The sequence below is a fragment of the Halichoeres trimaculatus genome, unplaced genomic scaffold, assembly GCF_033239565.1.
Source record: "Halichoeres trimaculatus isolate MK-OKI-2021-1 unplaced genomic scaffold, fHalTri1.1 fHalTri1_scaffold_8, whole genome shotgun sequence".
NCBI classification, from domain to species: Eukaryota; Metazoa; Chordata; class Actinopteri; order Labriformes; family Labridae; genus Halichoeres; species Halichoeres trimaculatus.
The window spans coordinates 9,069,937-9,088,526 of record NW_027437186.1 but is presented as its reverse complement, the minus strand read 5'-3'; the positions used below and the strand labels follow the sequence as shown (position 1 = coordinate 9,088,526).

Below are 18,590 nucleotides of genomic sequence, written 5' to 3'. Positions count from 1 at the left end.
TGGACAAGTCACCAGGCTTGTTAGAGCCTGAAATGTAACAACAACCCGAAATGTAATCATTTTCATGCTTGGCAATCATGCTTGAGTGGCCAGTGTAACCACACCCTTACACTGCAAAAAACTGATAAAAAATCTTATCAAGTGTTTTTGTCTTTTTTTAAGTAAAAATTGTTTAATTTTACTCGATATGAGCCACTTTCAACTTATCAACCCAAAAAAATGTCTTGTTTCAAGTTATCAGAGTACAAAAATGAGGTTTGAATCGCTTGTAACCAGTAAAAAAATCTGCCAATGGAAGAAGAAAAAATTGCTCGAAAATTTCCTTAAAACTAGAACAATGTCTTAATACAAGTAACTTTTCTCTTGTTCCATTGGCAGATTTTTTTACTGGTTACGAGCAATTCAGACCTCATTTTTGTCCTTAAATAACTTTAAACAAGACATTTTTCTGGATTGGTCATGTGAATTTGGCTCATATTGAGTCTAAAAAGGAATTTTCTACTGAAAATAAGACAAAAACACTTGATAAGATTTCAGTTTTTGCAGTGTACAAGCCTACAACAGGGCTAACATGTAGAGACAGATAATTTACACACTCACACCTATGGACAGATAAGAATGACCAGTCAACCTGGTGAGGACGTTTTTGGACTGGGTAAGGATGTCAGAGAACCATGCATCAACAGAACATGCAATGCAAGCTCCACACATAAAGCAAGAACCTTCTTCCTGTGCGGCAGCTGCTAACCACTGCCCAACACGCTGCCCCAAAAGAGCAATATAAAAATAAAAATACAGAACAAGTGGCATGGTATAGCAACAAAATGTTTACAATGCTTACATTTAGTCAGCACCAATGGTAAACTATCATTAAGAGTCAGAGAGACGGGCACACCTGATTCAACAATTATCACTTAACTGCTTACGTTCTTTTGATTATAATTTATACACAGAGATTAACTTAAATTAAACCTCTTCCTTTTTTGGTCCAGTTTTACTTAATGTTTGACTTTATTGCAGGTACACAGTCCTGTGGTAGCATCTAAACTGAGCCTCCAGTGATATGTTGGTCATAAACAACTCTGCTCTAACAGCCAGCTCTCGTTCCTGAAAGATACCATAAAGAGCTATTTATGAGCTGAGAGAGGGTGAGTTCTTGTCACACCAATAATCCCTAAAAAGAGTCCAAATTCACTCAGAGCATCAACGGTGAGGCTCAAACCAGAGTCCTGCACTGGGTCAGGTACCTGCAAAAACAGCTGATTTGCGGGTGGTTTTTAAAAACTTTTTTTTTCCCCGAGTTCGGATCTGGGTGGAAAAAATAACATGCGGGTCAGGTCGCGGGTTTTAGTTTGACACATCAAAATTAATATAAAATAATAATAAATACAATAAAATAAAAACATAAGTTGTAAGCTGGTTGTAAGGCTGTGACCATATAGCCACGCTATCCAGTTATAATACATCCATGGTTGTGACATGAACACGGCTCGTACCTGCTGAGCGTCGCTTAAGTCTGGACAGAAAGTAAGTCTACTATTACATTCGTAAAGGTCCTTTTAAGAGATTAAAAGTTTAAAAGCATTAAACGTAAAAAAACGAGTGATTTTACAGTTGTATGTGAGAAGATCACAGAGGGTTGATGATGGAGCTGAAGTCAGGCTTTTATTGGAAGAGTTGCTTCGTTCAGGTGCGTTGTTTACTCACTGGCATCTGAACTATCGGTATATACCGTTCAATTTTCAGACAATATGACCCAAAATGAATACTTTGAATAAGGTTAAGGGTCGGGCTGCGGGTCGTGTTTCAGCGGGTCGGATCGGGTTGACGGGAAACCTCGGGCTGATGCACGGGTTTGCGGTTAGGGTGACTTTTCATTTATCACTTCTGCTGACCATGTTCATCTTTTACAGCTTCTTTTATAGCTTCAATTTTTGAGTATCACACAGCTTAAAACAGCCACAACTAGTCCTGAATAAGCTGAGAATCGCAGCATTTGTGTGTATTTTCGCTGAATTCAAAGATCAGGGCATGTGTCTGGCCATGGTCTTAACTACTGCTTTTTTAACCAATCAGACCACAGATTAAAGCAGAAGTCCACTCACGTTTTGTGCACCGCTGTGATCCCTGAGTTTTACTCCATCCATGGCAGCACTGGCCTCCACACACATTTACCCTGCAAACAGAAAACAAGCAGGGTCAGATAAACATCCACGTACAGGAACACTTCACACAAACAGACAGGAACACAAGCCGATCGATGGACGGCTTCACTCACTGTCTCATCCGCCTCGAGCATCAAGCGTATAAACTTTGAGTCATGTGGTATTTTCAGTTTCCCCCAAAAAATAAATAAATTGCTACAAGAGATGTTTCTTCTAGTTACATCAGATGATTGACAGCTATCTCCTTCACTTAGATGTCAAATCCAGCCCTCTCTGGGTTCCCTCTGAGCTCCGTGTACCATGTTTGAAATGTCGTTCAGGGTTCAGGGGGTTTGAGACGACTGACCTCAATCTCTCACCGTCTCACCATAATGTTCTGATTTTTGGCACCAAACTCCCGGACTCCACCAAATTATGAGTGAATGTTTTCCAGGCTTGAATGGCGTCCCAAACGCAGAGCTCATGAGATGTGGTTTGGCTGTGCGAGACAAAGCATGACCACTACGGCAGGAATCCTCTGTGATACCAAACTGCTGAGGTGTAGTGTTTATTGTGGAAGATTTAATGGAGTTTGCTAAGCCAACCTGAACCTTTCAAGCTTTGTGTTACTAAAAACTTTGGTTTGGAAAACGTCCACAGAGGCCCTATTGAGTCAGACTGTTGGAAGCTGGACCAACAAGGGAGCTCATGACTCACATCATCAGAGAGATCGGCTCAGATGAGAGGTGAGGCTGGGCAGGAACAAGGCGAGCGGAATAATAAAGGAGCCTGACCACCCAGCCTTTCCTACAGTTTCATACATGAAAAAAATGATGCTGCTTTCATCTTAAACAAAACTAGTCCTGCTTTAATCTTGATATCAGTCTTCACATCTGAATTGAATATCTGGTACCAACCCAGGTTGAAAATTACAGAACAGTCTCACTTCTGCCTTTTTTGTCAAAAAATACTCAAGCGCAAAGTCTATAACCAAGTCTCCTGTACCTGATTGACCCCTATCAATCCGGCTTCAGGTGCGACCACTCCACTGAGACTGCACTCCTGTCAGTCACAGAACCACTGCGACTGGCTCGAGCTGCTGGCCAGTCCTCTGTCCTACTACTGCTGGACCTGTCTGCTGCTTTTGACACAGTAAACCATCAAAACCTCTTCTCCACACTATCTGAAGTCAGCATCTCAGGATCTGCGCTGTTGTTGTTCAAGTCCTACCTCACAGGCAGATCCTGCAGAGTGTCATGGCAAGGAGAAGCGTCTAACTCACATGGCTTATCAACAGGGGTACCCCAAGGTTCAGTGCTTGGTCCCCTACTCTTCTCCTTGTACATCACCTCACTGGGTGCAGTGATCCACTCTCATGGCTTCTCCTACCACTGTTATGCTGACGACACTCAGCTTTTCTTGTCTTTTCCTCATTATGACATAACTGTCTCAGCTCGGATATCAGCGTGTCTGGCTGGTATCTCGACTTGGGTGAAGGAACGCCACCTTCAGCTACATCTGTCCAAAACTGAGCTCATTGTCCTTCCTGCTTGTCCCTCGGTTCAACCACAACCACTTGTGCCACAAACTCTGCCAGTAATCTGGGAGTCATGATTGATGACCAGCTGACCTTAAAGGGTCATGTGGCCTTGATTGCTCGATCTTGTCAATATGCCTTCCACAACATCAGGAGGATCAGACCCTACCTGACACAACAAGCCACACAGCTAGTGGTACAGGCCCTTGTGATTTCCTGCACTGACTACTGCAACTCCCTCCTAGCAGGCCTCCCTGTGTGTCCACTTAAACCTCTGCAGGTTACCCAGAATGCAGCAGCACATCTCGTCTTTAACCAGCCCAAAACAGCACATGTCACCCCACTGTTAATCTCGCTTCACAAGCTTCCAGTAGCAGCTCCAATCAAATTCAAAGCTCTTCTTCTGGCTTACAAAACATTGACAAGAATGGCTCCTGCCTACCTGGGGTTCCTCATCTAGGTCTATGACGCCTGGTGCTCCCAGCCTAGCACAGCTCTAAATCACTAGCCAGACTCCTCTCCTCTGTTGTTCCTAAATGGTGAATGAATTACCTAACTCTATACGATCCACAGAGTCTCTTTCTACTTTAAAGAGACGTCTAAAGACTCATCTGTTCAGGGGACACTTAGACCCTTAATCTGACCCTTCTCTTCTTTGTCCTCAGGGGTAGAATAAGTCAGACAGTCTCAGACCCAGATTTTAGTAAATTTTTTGGATTGGTTATTGAATGTTGTTGAAGGCTGCTGCTGAACTATATTGTTGCAGCGATTATTTGTGGTTAGTTATGGCTACATTTTTCTACATGAAAAAACAAATTTGCACTTGAATGCAGCACCAGCCGCAGGTGTTCACCACCAAAAACCATAATTTTTACCTAAATAACATCAATTTGATGGATAGTAAACAACTCCAAACTTTGCGTGGAATCAGTGAGTGGATGGAAGACATTAGCAAGTAGATAGATATTTGGTGGACATAGCAGGTCATAATCCAGTCAGAACCTGATAGAAGTTGACTCTGAGATATGGTATTGTTTCTGACCAGCATGGCCAGGATACACGCTGGACACCCATTTAAAATTTTTAGGATGCTCTGGATCAGTGTATAGGACAGTGTGTTCCAGTTTCTGCCAATATCCAGCAACTTGGCACAGCCATTGAGGAACAGTGGACCAACATCCCACAGACCACGATCAACAACCTGATCTACTGGATTACGTCAGCAAAGGAAAAGTGCTCACTAACACAGATTCAGACAAACGTGTGAACAATATATAAGAGAAACAGAACTTCTGTGTACTAAAAACGTCTTAGAGCTTGAAAAAAAGTGTTGTGTTTATATTTTTGTTCAGTGTATGTGTCATCATGTTTCAGACAAGTTGTCTGATTTTGCCAGACTTAAAAATGATTTCCAGTCTCTATCGCACAGAAACAAATACACACTATGAGCTGTACACAGGTTCCTGAACGTTTAGGATTGGTTCATACCTCAAAGCTCAGGGATCAGTATCAGGTAGAGATTTGGTGCATCCCTTACTTTCATCAAAAAAAGTTTGTTCAACACTAAAAAACCTTGAGGGCATAAAGATCAGAGATCCAGAGAAAATGTTCAATGATTTCTGTTTACACCAAGAAACATGTTTTCTCTGTGCCACGATATGAGGCAACTGTAGAGACAACACTCCCCATACTTTATACTACACACACACACACATACACACACATACACACCCTGATCCTCTAGCCTTGGTCGTCTGTTTCTGTTGCGGTGACAGAAATTCACAGCTGAGCCGTTTTCACTAATCACACTTCAAAACACTCTGACGGGCCACAGGGTGAGCAGCTGAGGTGGAGCTGCTGGACCACACACCGTCTCCAGTTATTCTGCTGAGTGTTTACTCGCTTCTTTTTCTGAGTGATTGAATAAAAAACAAATGATCCACAGGCTCATCTGCTCAGACACAGGGATCGACCTCAAACTGTAACAGTTGTTTTACAACTGATTTTGAAGAAAAGAGCAAAAAAAGCTGCTTGTCAGACACTTAAAAACAGAAGAGCTAACTCTGTCAGACCTGTTTTAGGCATGCTGTGTATCTCTCAGTCTCTACTCTGAACCCTGTTTGTCTCTCCATCTCCTGACTGTCTCTTTGATAACTCTCTCAGCTTGGGCTCAGACCATCTAACTTTAAGCCTGTGTTACAAACCAGTGGTGTGGAGTTCAGTGCATCAGTCTCATATAGCTTAGTCACATCACACTCACACGTTAAATTAGCACCGTGTTTTGTTTGCTTCTGTCAAAGCTGACCAATCCAGAGTTATTCTTCTTTACATGGATCAGTTCTTGTAGAAACTAAACAGGACATACCAGCCTTCAACACACATGATAACTCTGTCATGTGACATCAAAGGAAGTAATAACATTTTTACATTATCTCCTCTATTAATCCACTGATGTGCAACTCATTATCTAATGGTTTTCAGCCAAAACAGACTTAGTTCACAATAACAGGAAGGTTAGGATACTGTGCAGCAAACTTTTCATTATGCTTACATCAAGACCAGGATTGAAAGGACATTTTCTCTGTGAAACAGCAGCAAAGAGATAAGGAAACCAGTCCTGTTAAAGAGGGGTTTGTGTTTTTTAGTCTTTATAATGTTCCTCTGGTACCCCCATTGTTTGGATTCAGTGTGTCAGATGACCAGTATGAAAACGTTTTCTGTTAAAGACTGTCAAATACCTGTTTCTTGAGTGCTGTCAGGCGTTTGGTGCAGGATGAAACTAATAGCGGGTGCTTCTAAGCAAAGTGCTGAAAGTGCCGGCAAGATTAGAAAAATAACAGAGAAACACAACACTTTTCCAATTGGCCGAAAGTTTGTCACCTCAGCCAATCAGAGAAAACATATAGTTGCCAGGAGAAGAGGGAAGTTCTGGGAGCTACAACATGCACAAAAGTGAGTTTTAATCTATTCATGGCTTTTAAAGTGCGTGGTATAGTTTTTGTGTTTTGTGTGTCAGAACAATGAGGTGACTCATAGAAATTATTCTATATTATCTTGTTGACACCTGATGATTTGGAAATAGTTGTGCAAAAATACCTTCCTATTTCCTGTTTTAATGCAAATAGTTTCACAGTATTGTTTGCTAAATTTTTACATTAGCGTCTGAAATTTACCATTTCTATTTGCATTCTGTGTAATAAAAATGAATCGCTGCACATGTTTATGGTTTCCACATTGAAGAAATAAGACTTTTTTCTACTCTGATTTTTTTCTAACAAATTTAGGTCCAGTGTGTTCATACAAATCCAAATGGATACATACTTAATATGAATAATCATAATAAATACCAATACACACATCAAGTGTTGCCAATTTGGTTGATTGTATGCATCAAAGTAACATCCCAAGGCTAATTAAAAATGTTGATATATATATATATATTGTATATTGTGACATAGCCTAAAAATATTAAGTTATGGATAAAATACTATATCGCCAAGCCCTAGTTCGTAGATTTAAAAAAAAAATCCCCAATTATTCTCTCACTGGTGTTTCAGTGAACCCTTACTCCAGGCTCTGAAACATTTTGTTTTAGGTGCTGTCTCTTTGAGGCTCACCCTTCCCTCTGATTGGCCAGCCCTCTGGAGTACAGTGGGGGCAGAGCTATAAGCAGACCTTAGTGTTTGTAGTCCACCCCTTCAACGTGTAATTAACCAGTTAGGAGATCCATACGTGAAGACCTCATCAATTTTGCAAATCTTGTAAAGATCTCGTGAAGATCTTGTGCCATTTTTAAAACAAACCATTTGGATCAGGTTACAGACAGATTCAGGGATTTCTACAAGACACAAATATGTAGAGGTTGAAAAACTGCACGTTTAGTCTGAACATTCAGCATTGTTACTTTATATCCATGTTAAAATATGACAATCAGAATACCCCCTCTTTAAACCAGCCTGAATGTTTCATTAAAGACTGTTATTGAGGGGACCTGGGTTAGGTTCTTTAGCTTTGATAATTAAAACAACCTTTTTTTTGACTATGTGGACACTCTGACCTGTATGAAGCTTAAATAATGTGTGACCTGAAAAGATGATGGATGATAAAAACTTATCTAACTTAAAAAAAATACCCTGATCAAACGTTTCCACTTATCTCAGTGCAAAACAACACTAAAATATGAACGTGAAGATTTTGACCAGTGATGACATGAAGTTTTTTTCTGTTTAAGAAAGAATGGTCAACCCAGACTACAATCATACTGTAACAGGTGGTATTAATGATCGAACTATGAAGTAGAGTCTGCTGTGCAGCTGACACTGAGGCTCCCACAAGCTGCTGACTCATCACCCACATCCTGCACAGCACAGAGGAGTCACCCGTAGCGCTGCTAAAAATGCCTCGATGATGATGATGATGTCAGGATGTGTCAGGTGGGAGAGAGAATGTGGCTTAGCGGCAGTTTTCACTTTCCAATCAGCCACATCAAAGGCACGGTGAGGTTTTCAACCTGTTTGGAACCGTCTGATTCATATGATCCTTTACAACCTGAAATAAGTCAGGTAACGTCTGTCCTCCTTTCAAGGCTCACACAAAGCAGAGCCATCATGTTATTAGTAACACCTGTGGAGTGTCAAAATGACAGCTGTCATAAATAAGCCTTGTTAAATCTCTGCTCAGTTTGAACTTGTGTGATGATGCAATTGAATGAGGTCATTAGGTTAACCAATAAGAACGAAGAAGGTGTGACCTCTCCACCCCAACAGGTGTAAATATGGAAAAAGGTGGGTAAGAGCCTGTACAAACCCACAAAAGCTCTGCCTCAGGGTCTGCATTGACTAGAAACAGACTGCTTGGTGGAAACGTGTCTTTTTGGTTTTAAAAAAAAGTTAACAAATGTTCGATATGGACTTTTATATTTTTTAAAGAAATGAACAGTTACCTGTTTGATGGGTATCGCCTCTGAAATGACTAGAAGTGAAAAGGACCACCGGCATTTCATTCATATTACTTAACTGTAAACAACAGATTGTTAAACTTTGGCATTGCAGTAGTGGTAACTCAACACAGTCTGTGCTGCCAACAATGCACCCCAAAAGTTAGTGCCACCCACAAATATTGGAAAAAGATCAACATTCGCACTGCATTGTGGGATGCAGATTTTGCTCCTTTTCACATACATCATACAATATTTAGACCAAATCAGGACACACTGTTAGAATTGTAAGCAGTGTCCAAAACAATTCCATCAAGATGGCCTGGCTATAGAGTATTAAATGTTATTTTTACCTCCCCCAAGAAGGTTATGTTTTTGGGAGATTTTGTCTATTTTTTTGTTTGTGAACAACATAACTGAAAAAGTTACAAACAGATCTTGATGAAAATTTCAGGAAATGTTCGAAATGAGATAAGGAAGAAGTGATTAAATTTTGGAGGTGATCCAGATCACTGTCTGGATCCAGGACTTATTTAAAAGATTCTTTATCATTGATTGAGATAGGGCTGTTTTCACCATATGTGTTTATAACTCCATGATAAATGGTCGGATTGCTTTGCAAAACAATACAAGACAAGGTCAACATAATTTCTGACAGATGTAAAAGTATGATCCAGATCCTGGCAATATTCTGGATACAAAGCTCAGGAGTATGAAAAATGTACTAAGCCATCATAATTTTCAACACTGTCAGGAAACAAATTGTTGTACAAACCTGCAACTAACACCAAATTGTAGCAGACAGTCTGCTGAAAGGGAGTATAACATTAAAGTAGGACAAAAGTGTTGGTGACAATCACAATATGCTTGGTGGAGGTACGTGCTCTCTGACTGCTTTTCTAATTTGTTGAATAACTTGTATAGAATGAATGAGTATTGGAACTGTATATATCTTTTATATGATTTCAAAAAACATTATTTTATGAAAGAAGGGAACAGGTAGTGATGCAAACAGAAACTCCTCATATCACGTTCCGCCCAGGTGGTCTAGGGATAAGAAGTCCCTGAATTGGACATGTCTTAAGTCCTCAGAATCGATCTAAACTGGACTAATAAATGAACACCTGTGCAGGAATAAAGTTTCTGCAGGAGTGTCATTTGATTTAACAGCTAAACAACTGTTTTGTGAGTCAATTTGCTTGGTGCCACACTACACTGCTGTGATTTACAAATGCAATCACAGACTCAGCCTGGCCCAGCAGGCAGACCTCTTTACACTGAGAGACAGAGCCGAGGATTACAGAGGAGAAACTGCTCCTCTATCAGGCAGACATGTCCCTCTATGAGCCAGGAGTCAGTGCATGTATCCACCTTGTGTGATTAAGATATCAATATCATCGGCATTAATTCAACCCAGCTCTAAACACAGTTCATTTAACAGGTCAGACAGCCCAGTGAGTGTGCAAACAAGCTGTCAGGGCTACACTGTCAGCTCCAATTAGTGTCAGAGAGAAGTTAGCACCTGATAACAAAGGGACAGTTTGTTTGGCTGGGTCCACTGAAGGAGAAATCAAAGACAGTTTGCAGAATGAAGTTCAGTCCCTGCTTTAAAGGTGTAAAGGTATAAGTGAGCCCATAACAGGGTTCATGGAAAAGTGTCAGAGTGAGATTCAGAAAGTTTAACAGTTGACTCTTTGGTTTTGGGGAGTCACAGAGAGTCATCAGAATCATTCATCCCTCCTGTCAGAAGTTTCTTACCCAGACATCTTCAGGAGCTGCTTCTGCTGGTTCTGCTCCTGCCCGCTGGTCGCCTGACTCCCCATCCTCCGGGTCCGGACCTGGCCGCCGTAGTTGGCAGAGAGCTCCACGTTGTACGTGTGCGGCTGGCCCGGCGCTCCGCTGCGCGTCGAGATGGAGCTGACGCGCACTCCGCCGTCTGCTCCGGTCGACCCCGGCCCCGGCCCGGGCTGGATCACGTACAGCCTCCTGAAGCCGCTCTGGCTCTGCTGCTGCTCCGCTGACACACATACCGGGGAGAGAAGCAAACCGAAGGAAAAAAAGAGGCCCCATCTTATCCCAGCCATATCCAAACACCGAGGCGGCAAAAGTTTCAGAGAGAAAAAGAGGTCCAGGTTAGTTTCTGCTCCGTTACAAACTCCGCTCACTTTCTGAGAAACTCCTCAGTATTCCAGAGCATATTCCTGTAGAAACAGACCTCCAGCCCGGTGTGGGAAGCACCAAAGGAGCTGACGTTACTCCAGGGAGACGCTTTTGAAGTTTGAACTCAAATATGCATGTAACGTCAAAACGTCCCTCGGCGGTAGGAGTGAAAACTTCCCCGCTTTCGGTTTCCTCTCAGCATGCAGGGCCTCGGAGCGGCTGCGGCTTCCTCTGAGCAGGGTTTCACTTGGTCCGCAGTCAGAAGAGTCCAGGAAAGAACTCCAGGAAAGTTTCTCTGTTGGAGGTGAACAGTGTCAGCAGCGCGAGCAGCCTGCCTCCAGACGTGACGTCAGGAGAGGGGGGGCTGCCACAAACCAACCCCAAGATCGTTAGTGGAGGGTTTCTTGGGGCCCAAGGGTGTGAGTAGACCCAGACCAAAGCTCCCACCCACCCACGCACACACAGGCAGACAACCTCAGTGACAGACCCACCCCAACACCCACCCACACACACCCACACACACTCTCACACACTCTCACTCCTTAGTCAGGTCCGTGTAAGCTAATCTCCAGCTCAAATACTACAGCAGTCTGGGTTTGGGGCATCTGTTGTGATGTTCACTGGGATCTAAGGAGTTCAGATGTTTTCCTTTTACAGGAGCAGTACTTGCACATTATTAACTAGTTTTTAAAATCAGCACTTGTACATGACCACATGTAACATTTCATCAGTTACTAAAAAAAAAAAAATCAGACAGGCTATGTCAGTGTTCCTGCAGCTGATTGGCTGACATCTCTGGTCCAGTAATCAGGTGAACTAACATAGAGGAGAAGAACACGCTGCTCAGGCTGAAATCACAACAAATCCTTTCTCAGGTTGGTCCTTCAGGTCAGTAACTGCTCAGAGAAACAGAGATTTGATAAAGCTGACTCCTCTTTCCAACCACAGTCAGCTCAAAGTGTGAGAATAAACCTGATTCTGATCAGAACAAGCCGTCCTGCAATCTGGACACAATTCATAGTGAACTCTCTGAACTCACAGCAGGCTGTGACTTGATGTGGTGAGTGCATAGACTGTATAATTAATGGACGTAGTCTCCCCAACAACACCTATCAGTTTCTGAAACTAATTTTTGAAGCAAATCAACTGTCGCAGCCATATTAGAAGTGGCGGGGGCTTCGAGTACAGCTATATAGCACCCGTCAGTCACGTGACCTGAGCTGTTGGGTGAGCGCACGATCTTAATATTCTCTTAACTGCCAGGTTAGAGAAAAAAATCACCCCCGTACAGTGTGTGCGGATAGTTAAATTAGCGATTCAGACGGGAGATGTTTTTTGAACCAGGCAGTAAATATTACAATTTCTGATTTGAAAACAGCTTTTTTTTGTATTGGTGTGTATGTGACTTCTGGTACTTCCAGAGCCAGCCTCAAATGAACACTGGAGAAACCACAGATTGTAGCACTTCAGCACTGTCTCACATTCTTAGACTGGAGGTTGAGGTCGAGGTTCTGACTGTATTTGGAGCCTATATCTTACTGACTCCCCAAGTACAGAACCTGGAGATTTTAAGGAAAGAACTTCTGTTGCCCATAAACATTTTAATAAATATAATCTCAAATTATGTTCAAATTCTTTTTATTTCTAAACTTGATGATGTGGGTTTTTATGTTGTAGACATAAATGTTTTCTCTCTATTCTTGGGTCAGTTAGTTTAAAATCATTTTAAGTTTAAGTTTTACAGTGTAGTAGACTGATAAAATAATAATCACAGTCATGTTTTGTACAGTATTAGATTTTTTCATGAGTAACATTGGTTACACCAAGTGACATTTATCAGTTTCACCAACTAACCATGTCTGTTTCCCAATAATTTTTTTTTGCACTATTGATTTAATGTCACAGTAGTTTAAGTGACAAACTTGATACACTTTATGTTTTCAAGTTAACTGTTGATGAATGAAACACTGCATCTGACTTTCATTATTTCAAACAATGAAATATCAAAGCTGTTTTCAATCAAATAGTTTACTGTGTAGAATTTTAAAATATTTCACAATATTGTGATATTGTGATATTATTGTATCGTGACCCAAGTAGCGTGATGCGTATTGTATCGTGAGGTTCTTGCCAATACGCAGCCCCAGTTGCCACGGGGACCAAAAGTCTATGTGTCATAAATCAGGGGTCGTTTACACGACAACAGTTTTAGAGTGAAACGCAAAAGTTTTGTTGCGTTTCAGCCTTGTGTTTACACGGAAACGGCGTTTCAGCCGACCCAAAACGCAAACTTTTGAAAACTGTCTCCAGAGTGCGATTTTCCTGAAACGATGCCGACACCTTTGCCGTGTAAACAGTAAGCCGGTGTTTTCAGTGGAAACGATGATGTCACGCCCCGCCTTGCGCGCACGCATACAAAAGGACAACAGTAACGTTGGTACAATCGTCCCGAACTACGGTGTTGTGCTTGTGCTGCTCAATTTGCTCAATCTGTTGACTGTCTTTATACCAAATGTGGATCTGTTGCTCCACTTCTGCTCTTAGTATTTCCCAATACACCCGATGATCGGCCCAACTCTACTTCAGTGGAGATCTCCCAAAAGCTGCTTCTAGACAAGACAGTTATAGCACCACCTACAGGCCTGGAATACTTACCACAGCGTTTAAACGTGTAAACAGGGCCTCAGTCTGGTCCTGGACTCCCTGTACAGGGCCACTAAGAGATAGCATTTAGAAATAACCTGTTTTGACGCTGATACTTTTATTTCTAATCGTGGCTCATGATCAGGAAGATATATATAAGTGAGACTTTTTCAATATCACTTAGAAAGTCCTCACAGGATGGTTAAAAACAGAGGTTGCTGCTTGGTAACAAGCAGTTAAGTGTAAGGTGAGCAGGTGGTTATATGAGGTAGGATCCTTAAGAGCTCCCAACTTGCACAACCAAACATTACCCCTGAATCATGAATCTAAAATATACAAGTCTTTACAAATCCTGTAATTTGTTCCTACATACATCCTTTTTTTCCTACCCAAATGAGATGATGTGTGTGAGGATTGCGGTTCAGAGGAGCCTAAAAACAGTATAACTGCTTATATACCTGACATTCATTCATGACACACACGCATTTTGATCAAGTGAATTATTTTTCTAGCCAACTAAATCATACGGAGATATGAAAAGTGGACCACACTCATTACAGACAAAGGATGGAGTCTGCAGTGTGTGTGTGTGTGTATTTACCTGCAGGTAGCATCAGCTTTCTGTTAATGCTCGTCCAGTGGCTGTTAGTGATTACTGGCTTTAAGAGAGGGAGACTAATATAAAGCAGTCTGTTGGAGATAAACACAATATACGCTCCTCACAAACAATGAGAGCTGTGTTTTACTTTTTCCATACAGCTCTGAGCGATGCAGCTTTTTGGGATCTTTGCCCACCAGAAGGTAAACAGAAAACATCAAACACTGCTGTACTTTTAGTTAAATGTTAATGTTAATAATGTTAATTCTCGGTTAATACACAACATGTCACATCATGTTTTTTTTATTTGTTAAACATTTAAAGAAGTTCTGACAGTTTGGTGCATCTGAAAACTATAGAGCACTTTATCAAGTCTGAGTCATCCGCCTGAAGGTTTCCCAAAAATAAAAGAATGTGGGAAACCTTAAATACGACCGCACTATCAGTCCTCTAAGGAAGCCAGACGTGGATGTAAGATGTTTACTGAAAAAACATTAAAGAGAGGATAGTATTAGGTCTGGGTTCCCATGGTGCAGGAAGAAAAAAAGCACCGTTCAAATGTGTCTAAGAGTTTTTAAAGTCGTTCTCAGCTTTAGTAGAAAGTAGCAGATGTACATTAACGCTTTGTTTCCAGAAATAAAGGATAGGTCTGTCGTCAACATGTTGGTGGGATAAATCCAGCTTTCTCTGAAAAGGACTGGAAACTGAGCCGGGGGACTTCCAGGTGAAAGTCTTGACTAAACTCACGTAATTTCATTTTGAAACACCATGAGCTCAAAATCAACTCTCTACTACTGCATTATTAAAATGGTCCTCTTCCTGAGTAACTGTGTTATGATATTGTTAAATGTGACTGTGTTTGGATGGTGTGAAGCAGGATTCAGTGTGGATAAAAAATGAGTATGTCAGAGCTTTAGAATTTTGGCAGTGGGTTGGACTTGTGAAGAATATAAGACAGCAAAGGCTCATGGGATTGTTAGTGTTAGTTATTAAAAAGTGTTGGATAGCATTTTAAGCGCTCTACCCAAACAAAGTTAGCTTAACAAAAGCGCCTCATCACATGATCATCTTTATCCCTGAGCATTGTTGGATTCTCAGTGTAGAGACAAAAGCAAAGAATGAAAGTGCAAGCTGATGAGAGAATGAAGCAGTAAGTCTTTGTTTGGTTGCTCCAGATGAGCTCAGACTCTTAAGGTCTCTGCCTGCGAGCCATCAAGCTTACCGCTTTAATCTGAGCAGTTACAGCTCCAGTCTGCAGCCTGGCCAGTGAGCAGAGCTGTGCAGATTGCATCAAGTGAAAAATTAACTAACTTTCTGTCTGATCACAGCGGTGGAGAAGCAGTGTGGTTAAAAAAGACTTTGATAGAGAGTAGACCATAGAGTTAGAGAAAACTTTTACAGTTGTTGTAGAGCTTGAAACACTTGAAATCTTGTGCTAAGATATCATGGCCACATATAAGAAATATGTTTTTGTCTAATTTATGTGTTCTATGATATTCTGTTATCACCTTCTGGTTTAATTTACTCTTTTCTGTTGGGTTTATTGTAACGGTGGGTGTTTGGTGCAATCAAGATACCCCTGAAAATAGCCCTACCTGGGTGGTAGTACTTCCCAGAAGTCCTGGATCTTTATAGAGCAGGGTCTGGAATAGAATAGAATAGAATAGAATAGAATAGAATAGAATAGAATAGAATAGACTCAATTCATCCTTGAGGGAAAATTAAGAAATCACAGCAGCAATCAAGAAAACAAAAAGTGAGAAAGTGTCCATCATTCTCCAGTTCAGCCAGCCTCCACCTCCACAGGGTCCAGGACTGAGCTTCTTCAGCAGTCTGTTCAGTCTCTGTCTCCTGGATCCTGTCTGCTCACAGCAGGTGAAGCTCTTCCAATGTGGTGTTGGTGTCTGGTGTTAGCTCCATTAGTCATGTCTGTGAATAGCATGATGCTACTCTGTCTTCTGTTATTACCTCTGCTGCTGGGCCAGCACAGCTAGCTCATCCATCTTATTAGAGATAGATCTTACGTTCCCAATAACTATGGATGGACGGACAGGTCGATGTTGTCACTTCTTAGCTCACACCTGAGAACCAGCACATCGTCCTCACCTTGTGGGGAAACATCTGGCCTTGCACCAGTTGACATTGACATGCTACAGGCTGCTAACAGCTGACCTGATATGTAAACAATGCAGCCATGGTTACATGTAGGATCTCCAGACAAACACAGGAGAAAAGTAGTAAAAATATCACTGAAGCCACAAAAAGTTTGGTGTCCATGACCAACAAACAAACCATACAAAGTAATGACCCACTCCAAATACAAAGATTATGAAAAAGGGACAAAAAACTACAAGAAACGGACAAAGAAGAAGGAGCTGTTACAAAAGGCAGCCGTTGCCAACAAGGCGGCACCCTGATAATGAACAAAAATATCATGCAGTTTGTCCAAACCCTTGCTGTTCTTGCCCAGTCATGGACATTTCTAGCCCACAAAGAGCTTCGAATTGGTCCAAAAACAGAGAGTGCCTTTTGTGTGTTTGTATTTTTGCAGTGTAAGTTTAGCTCTAGTTCAAAATGATGATCCTGCAAACAAGAATACTGCCTTAAATGTGGGATTATTTAATCATGAATCATGTGGAAAAAATACGTCTGTTTGCTTAGATGTGCAAAATGCTGGTGAGTTACTTCAGACAGGAAATTTGAGCCACTCTGATTCAGTCTTGATCATAAATTCAGCAAACACATCTTCTGATTCTGTTCATGTTCCCCCTGACATCAGATTTGATCAGGTAGATGATATGTTTCCTACAGTTTGACTTTTCAGTAATTTGAGCAGGATCAATGTTTTTTTTAAACAGTTTAAAGCCTTAGCTCAAGCTTTCACAGAATCCTTCAAGTGGCTGTGTAATTTTGTTCTACTCTAGCAACATTTACACATCATCCCTGCAGGCTGCTGAATACTTCCATTAACCCTCAGAGCTCTCTGAATGTGTGCAGCATAAGCCGTGGACATCTAAGGAGAAAATCTGGTTACAGGAGCTGTCAGACAGACTTAATGCAGCTCTGGGTCTTAAAGTCATGACGCAGGTGGACGCGCTTCAGAGAACAGAAGTGAACATCAGCTGACTCACATCTGGTCTGGAGAAAGTCCACGCACGTAGCTGTCTGACAGGTGCACTGGTTTAAATCCAGGTGTGTGTCTGAACTGCACACTTTAGGTATGGACTCTTTAAGTTCACTCACAGCAAATCTGACTTCAGTGGGAGTCAAACAGAGAACTGAGGTTTCTAAGAACACTCAGTAATTAGATATTTTAAACTGTGTGATGCTGTTTGAAGGGCTCACACCATGATTAATCTTTTTTCTTTTTCTTTTTTTAAAGAAGTGAATGAAGAGTATGAGGGAGGGATTGGGCTACAGTAAAAAATGTAATGATAATATTGTGATTGTAGTTGTAATGCTTCTAGATTAAAGTTGTAATGTTAGTTATGTAAAGTTGTGATGTTTCACTTCTCAAGTCTTAATGTAACAAGATTCAAGTTGTAATGTAATGACACTTAAGTCTTAATGCAGCATGATTAAAGTAGTATTGTTACAAGATTAAAGCAGAAACATTGTAAGAGGGAAAAATCTGGACGTTACAAAAAATCTGTAATGTTATGAGATTAGAAACACAGTGTAAAAAAAAGTTGTAATATGAAATTAAAAATGCCCCATGTTCCCTCATTTGTAAGACTTTCTTTGTTTTTCCAAAACCTGCTTTTCTTTTTCTGACTACAGGAAATGAAATCACAGTTTCGGCATATATGAGCTCTGCTTCAGACAAAGACACTTTTTGATCAGCCTATTTCATTTTTTCTTGTAATAACTGTGAATGTGACGATTTCTGTTGCTAATGGACAAAATACACTTACTTTCATTCATTGTTTTACTATAAAGTGTTTCCACAGTATCTTGTGGGAGGATAGAGCTTGAATTTCAGTGAAAAAAAAAAGTTATTAGAAATGTGGGAACATAGGGCTGACCCTGTTATTAATGTCGCAATAGTAGGAGATAAAATTTATGATGTAACAACATAGAAGTTGTGACGTTAGACAAAAAAAAAGTTATGTTACCCCCCAAAAAGTTGAAATTTTACAATTAGAGTAGCTCTATGTTTTGAGGATGTTATTTTATTAGATTAACATAGCACCTTTATGAGAATAAAATCATAACTTTAGAGTTGTGAGATGTGTCCAGATTGCAGGACGGCTTGTTCTGATCAGAATCAGGTTTATTCTCACATTTTGAGCTGACTGTGGTTGGAAAGAGGAGTCAGCTTTCTCAAATCTCTGTTTCTCTGAGCAGTTACTGACCTGAAGGACCAACCTGAGAAAGGATTTGTTGTGATTTCAGCCTGAGCAGCGTGTTCTTCTCCTCCACTACGTTAGTTCACCTGATCACTGGACCAGAGACGTCGGCCAATCGGCTGCAGGAACACTGATGATGGACAACTAGGATCCTTTCTGATTGTTCTGTTACTCAGTAACTGATGCAATATGAAACCATATGAAATAAAAACATATTTCAGTA

The 18,590-nt window shown here is 41.0% G+C and overlaps 1 protein-coding gene across 2 annotated transcripts in view; it reads right to left on the bottom strand.

Annotated features, from left to right (window-relative positions):
• The window catches only part of ltbp1 (latent transforming growth factor beta binding protein 1), a 141,758-nt gene extending 130,701 nt beyond the window's left edge, over window positions 1–11,057 (bottom strand). For both annotated transcript variants that reach the window (XM_074675580.1, XM_074675581.1), the window contains exons 1-2: window positions 10,376–11,057; window positions 2,106–2,176 (exon numbers count right to left, since the gene is read on the bottom strand). In XM_074675580.1, the coding sequence (XP_074531681.1) occupies window positions 2,106–2,176; window positions 10,376–10,701 (397 nt within the window). In that variant the 5' untranslated portion in view covers window positions 10,702–11,057. The remainder of the gene's footprint in view (window positions 1–2,105; window positions 2,177–10,375) is intronic.
• Between the last annotated feature and the right edge of the window lie 7,533 nt (window positions 11,058–18,590).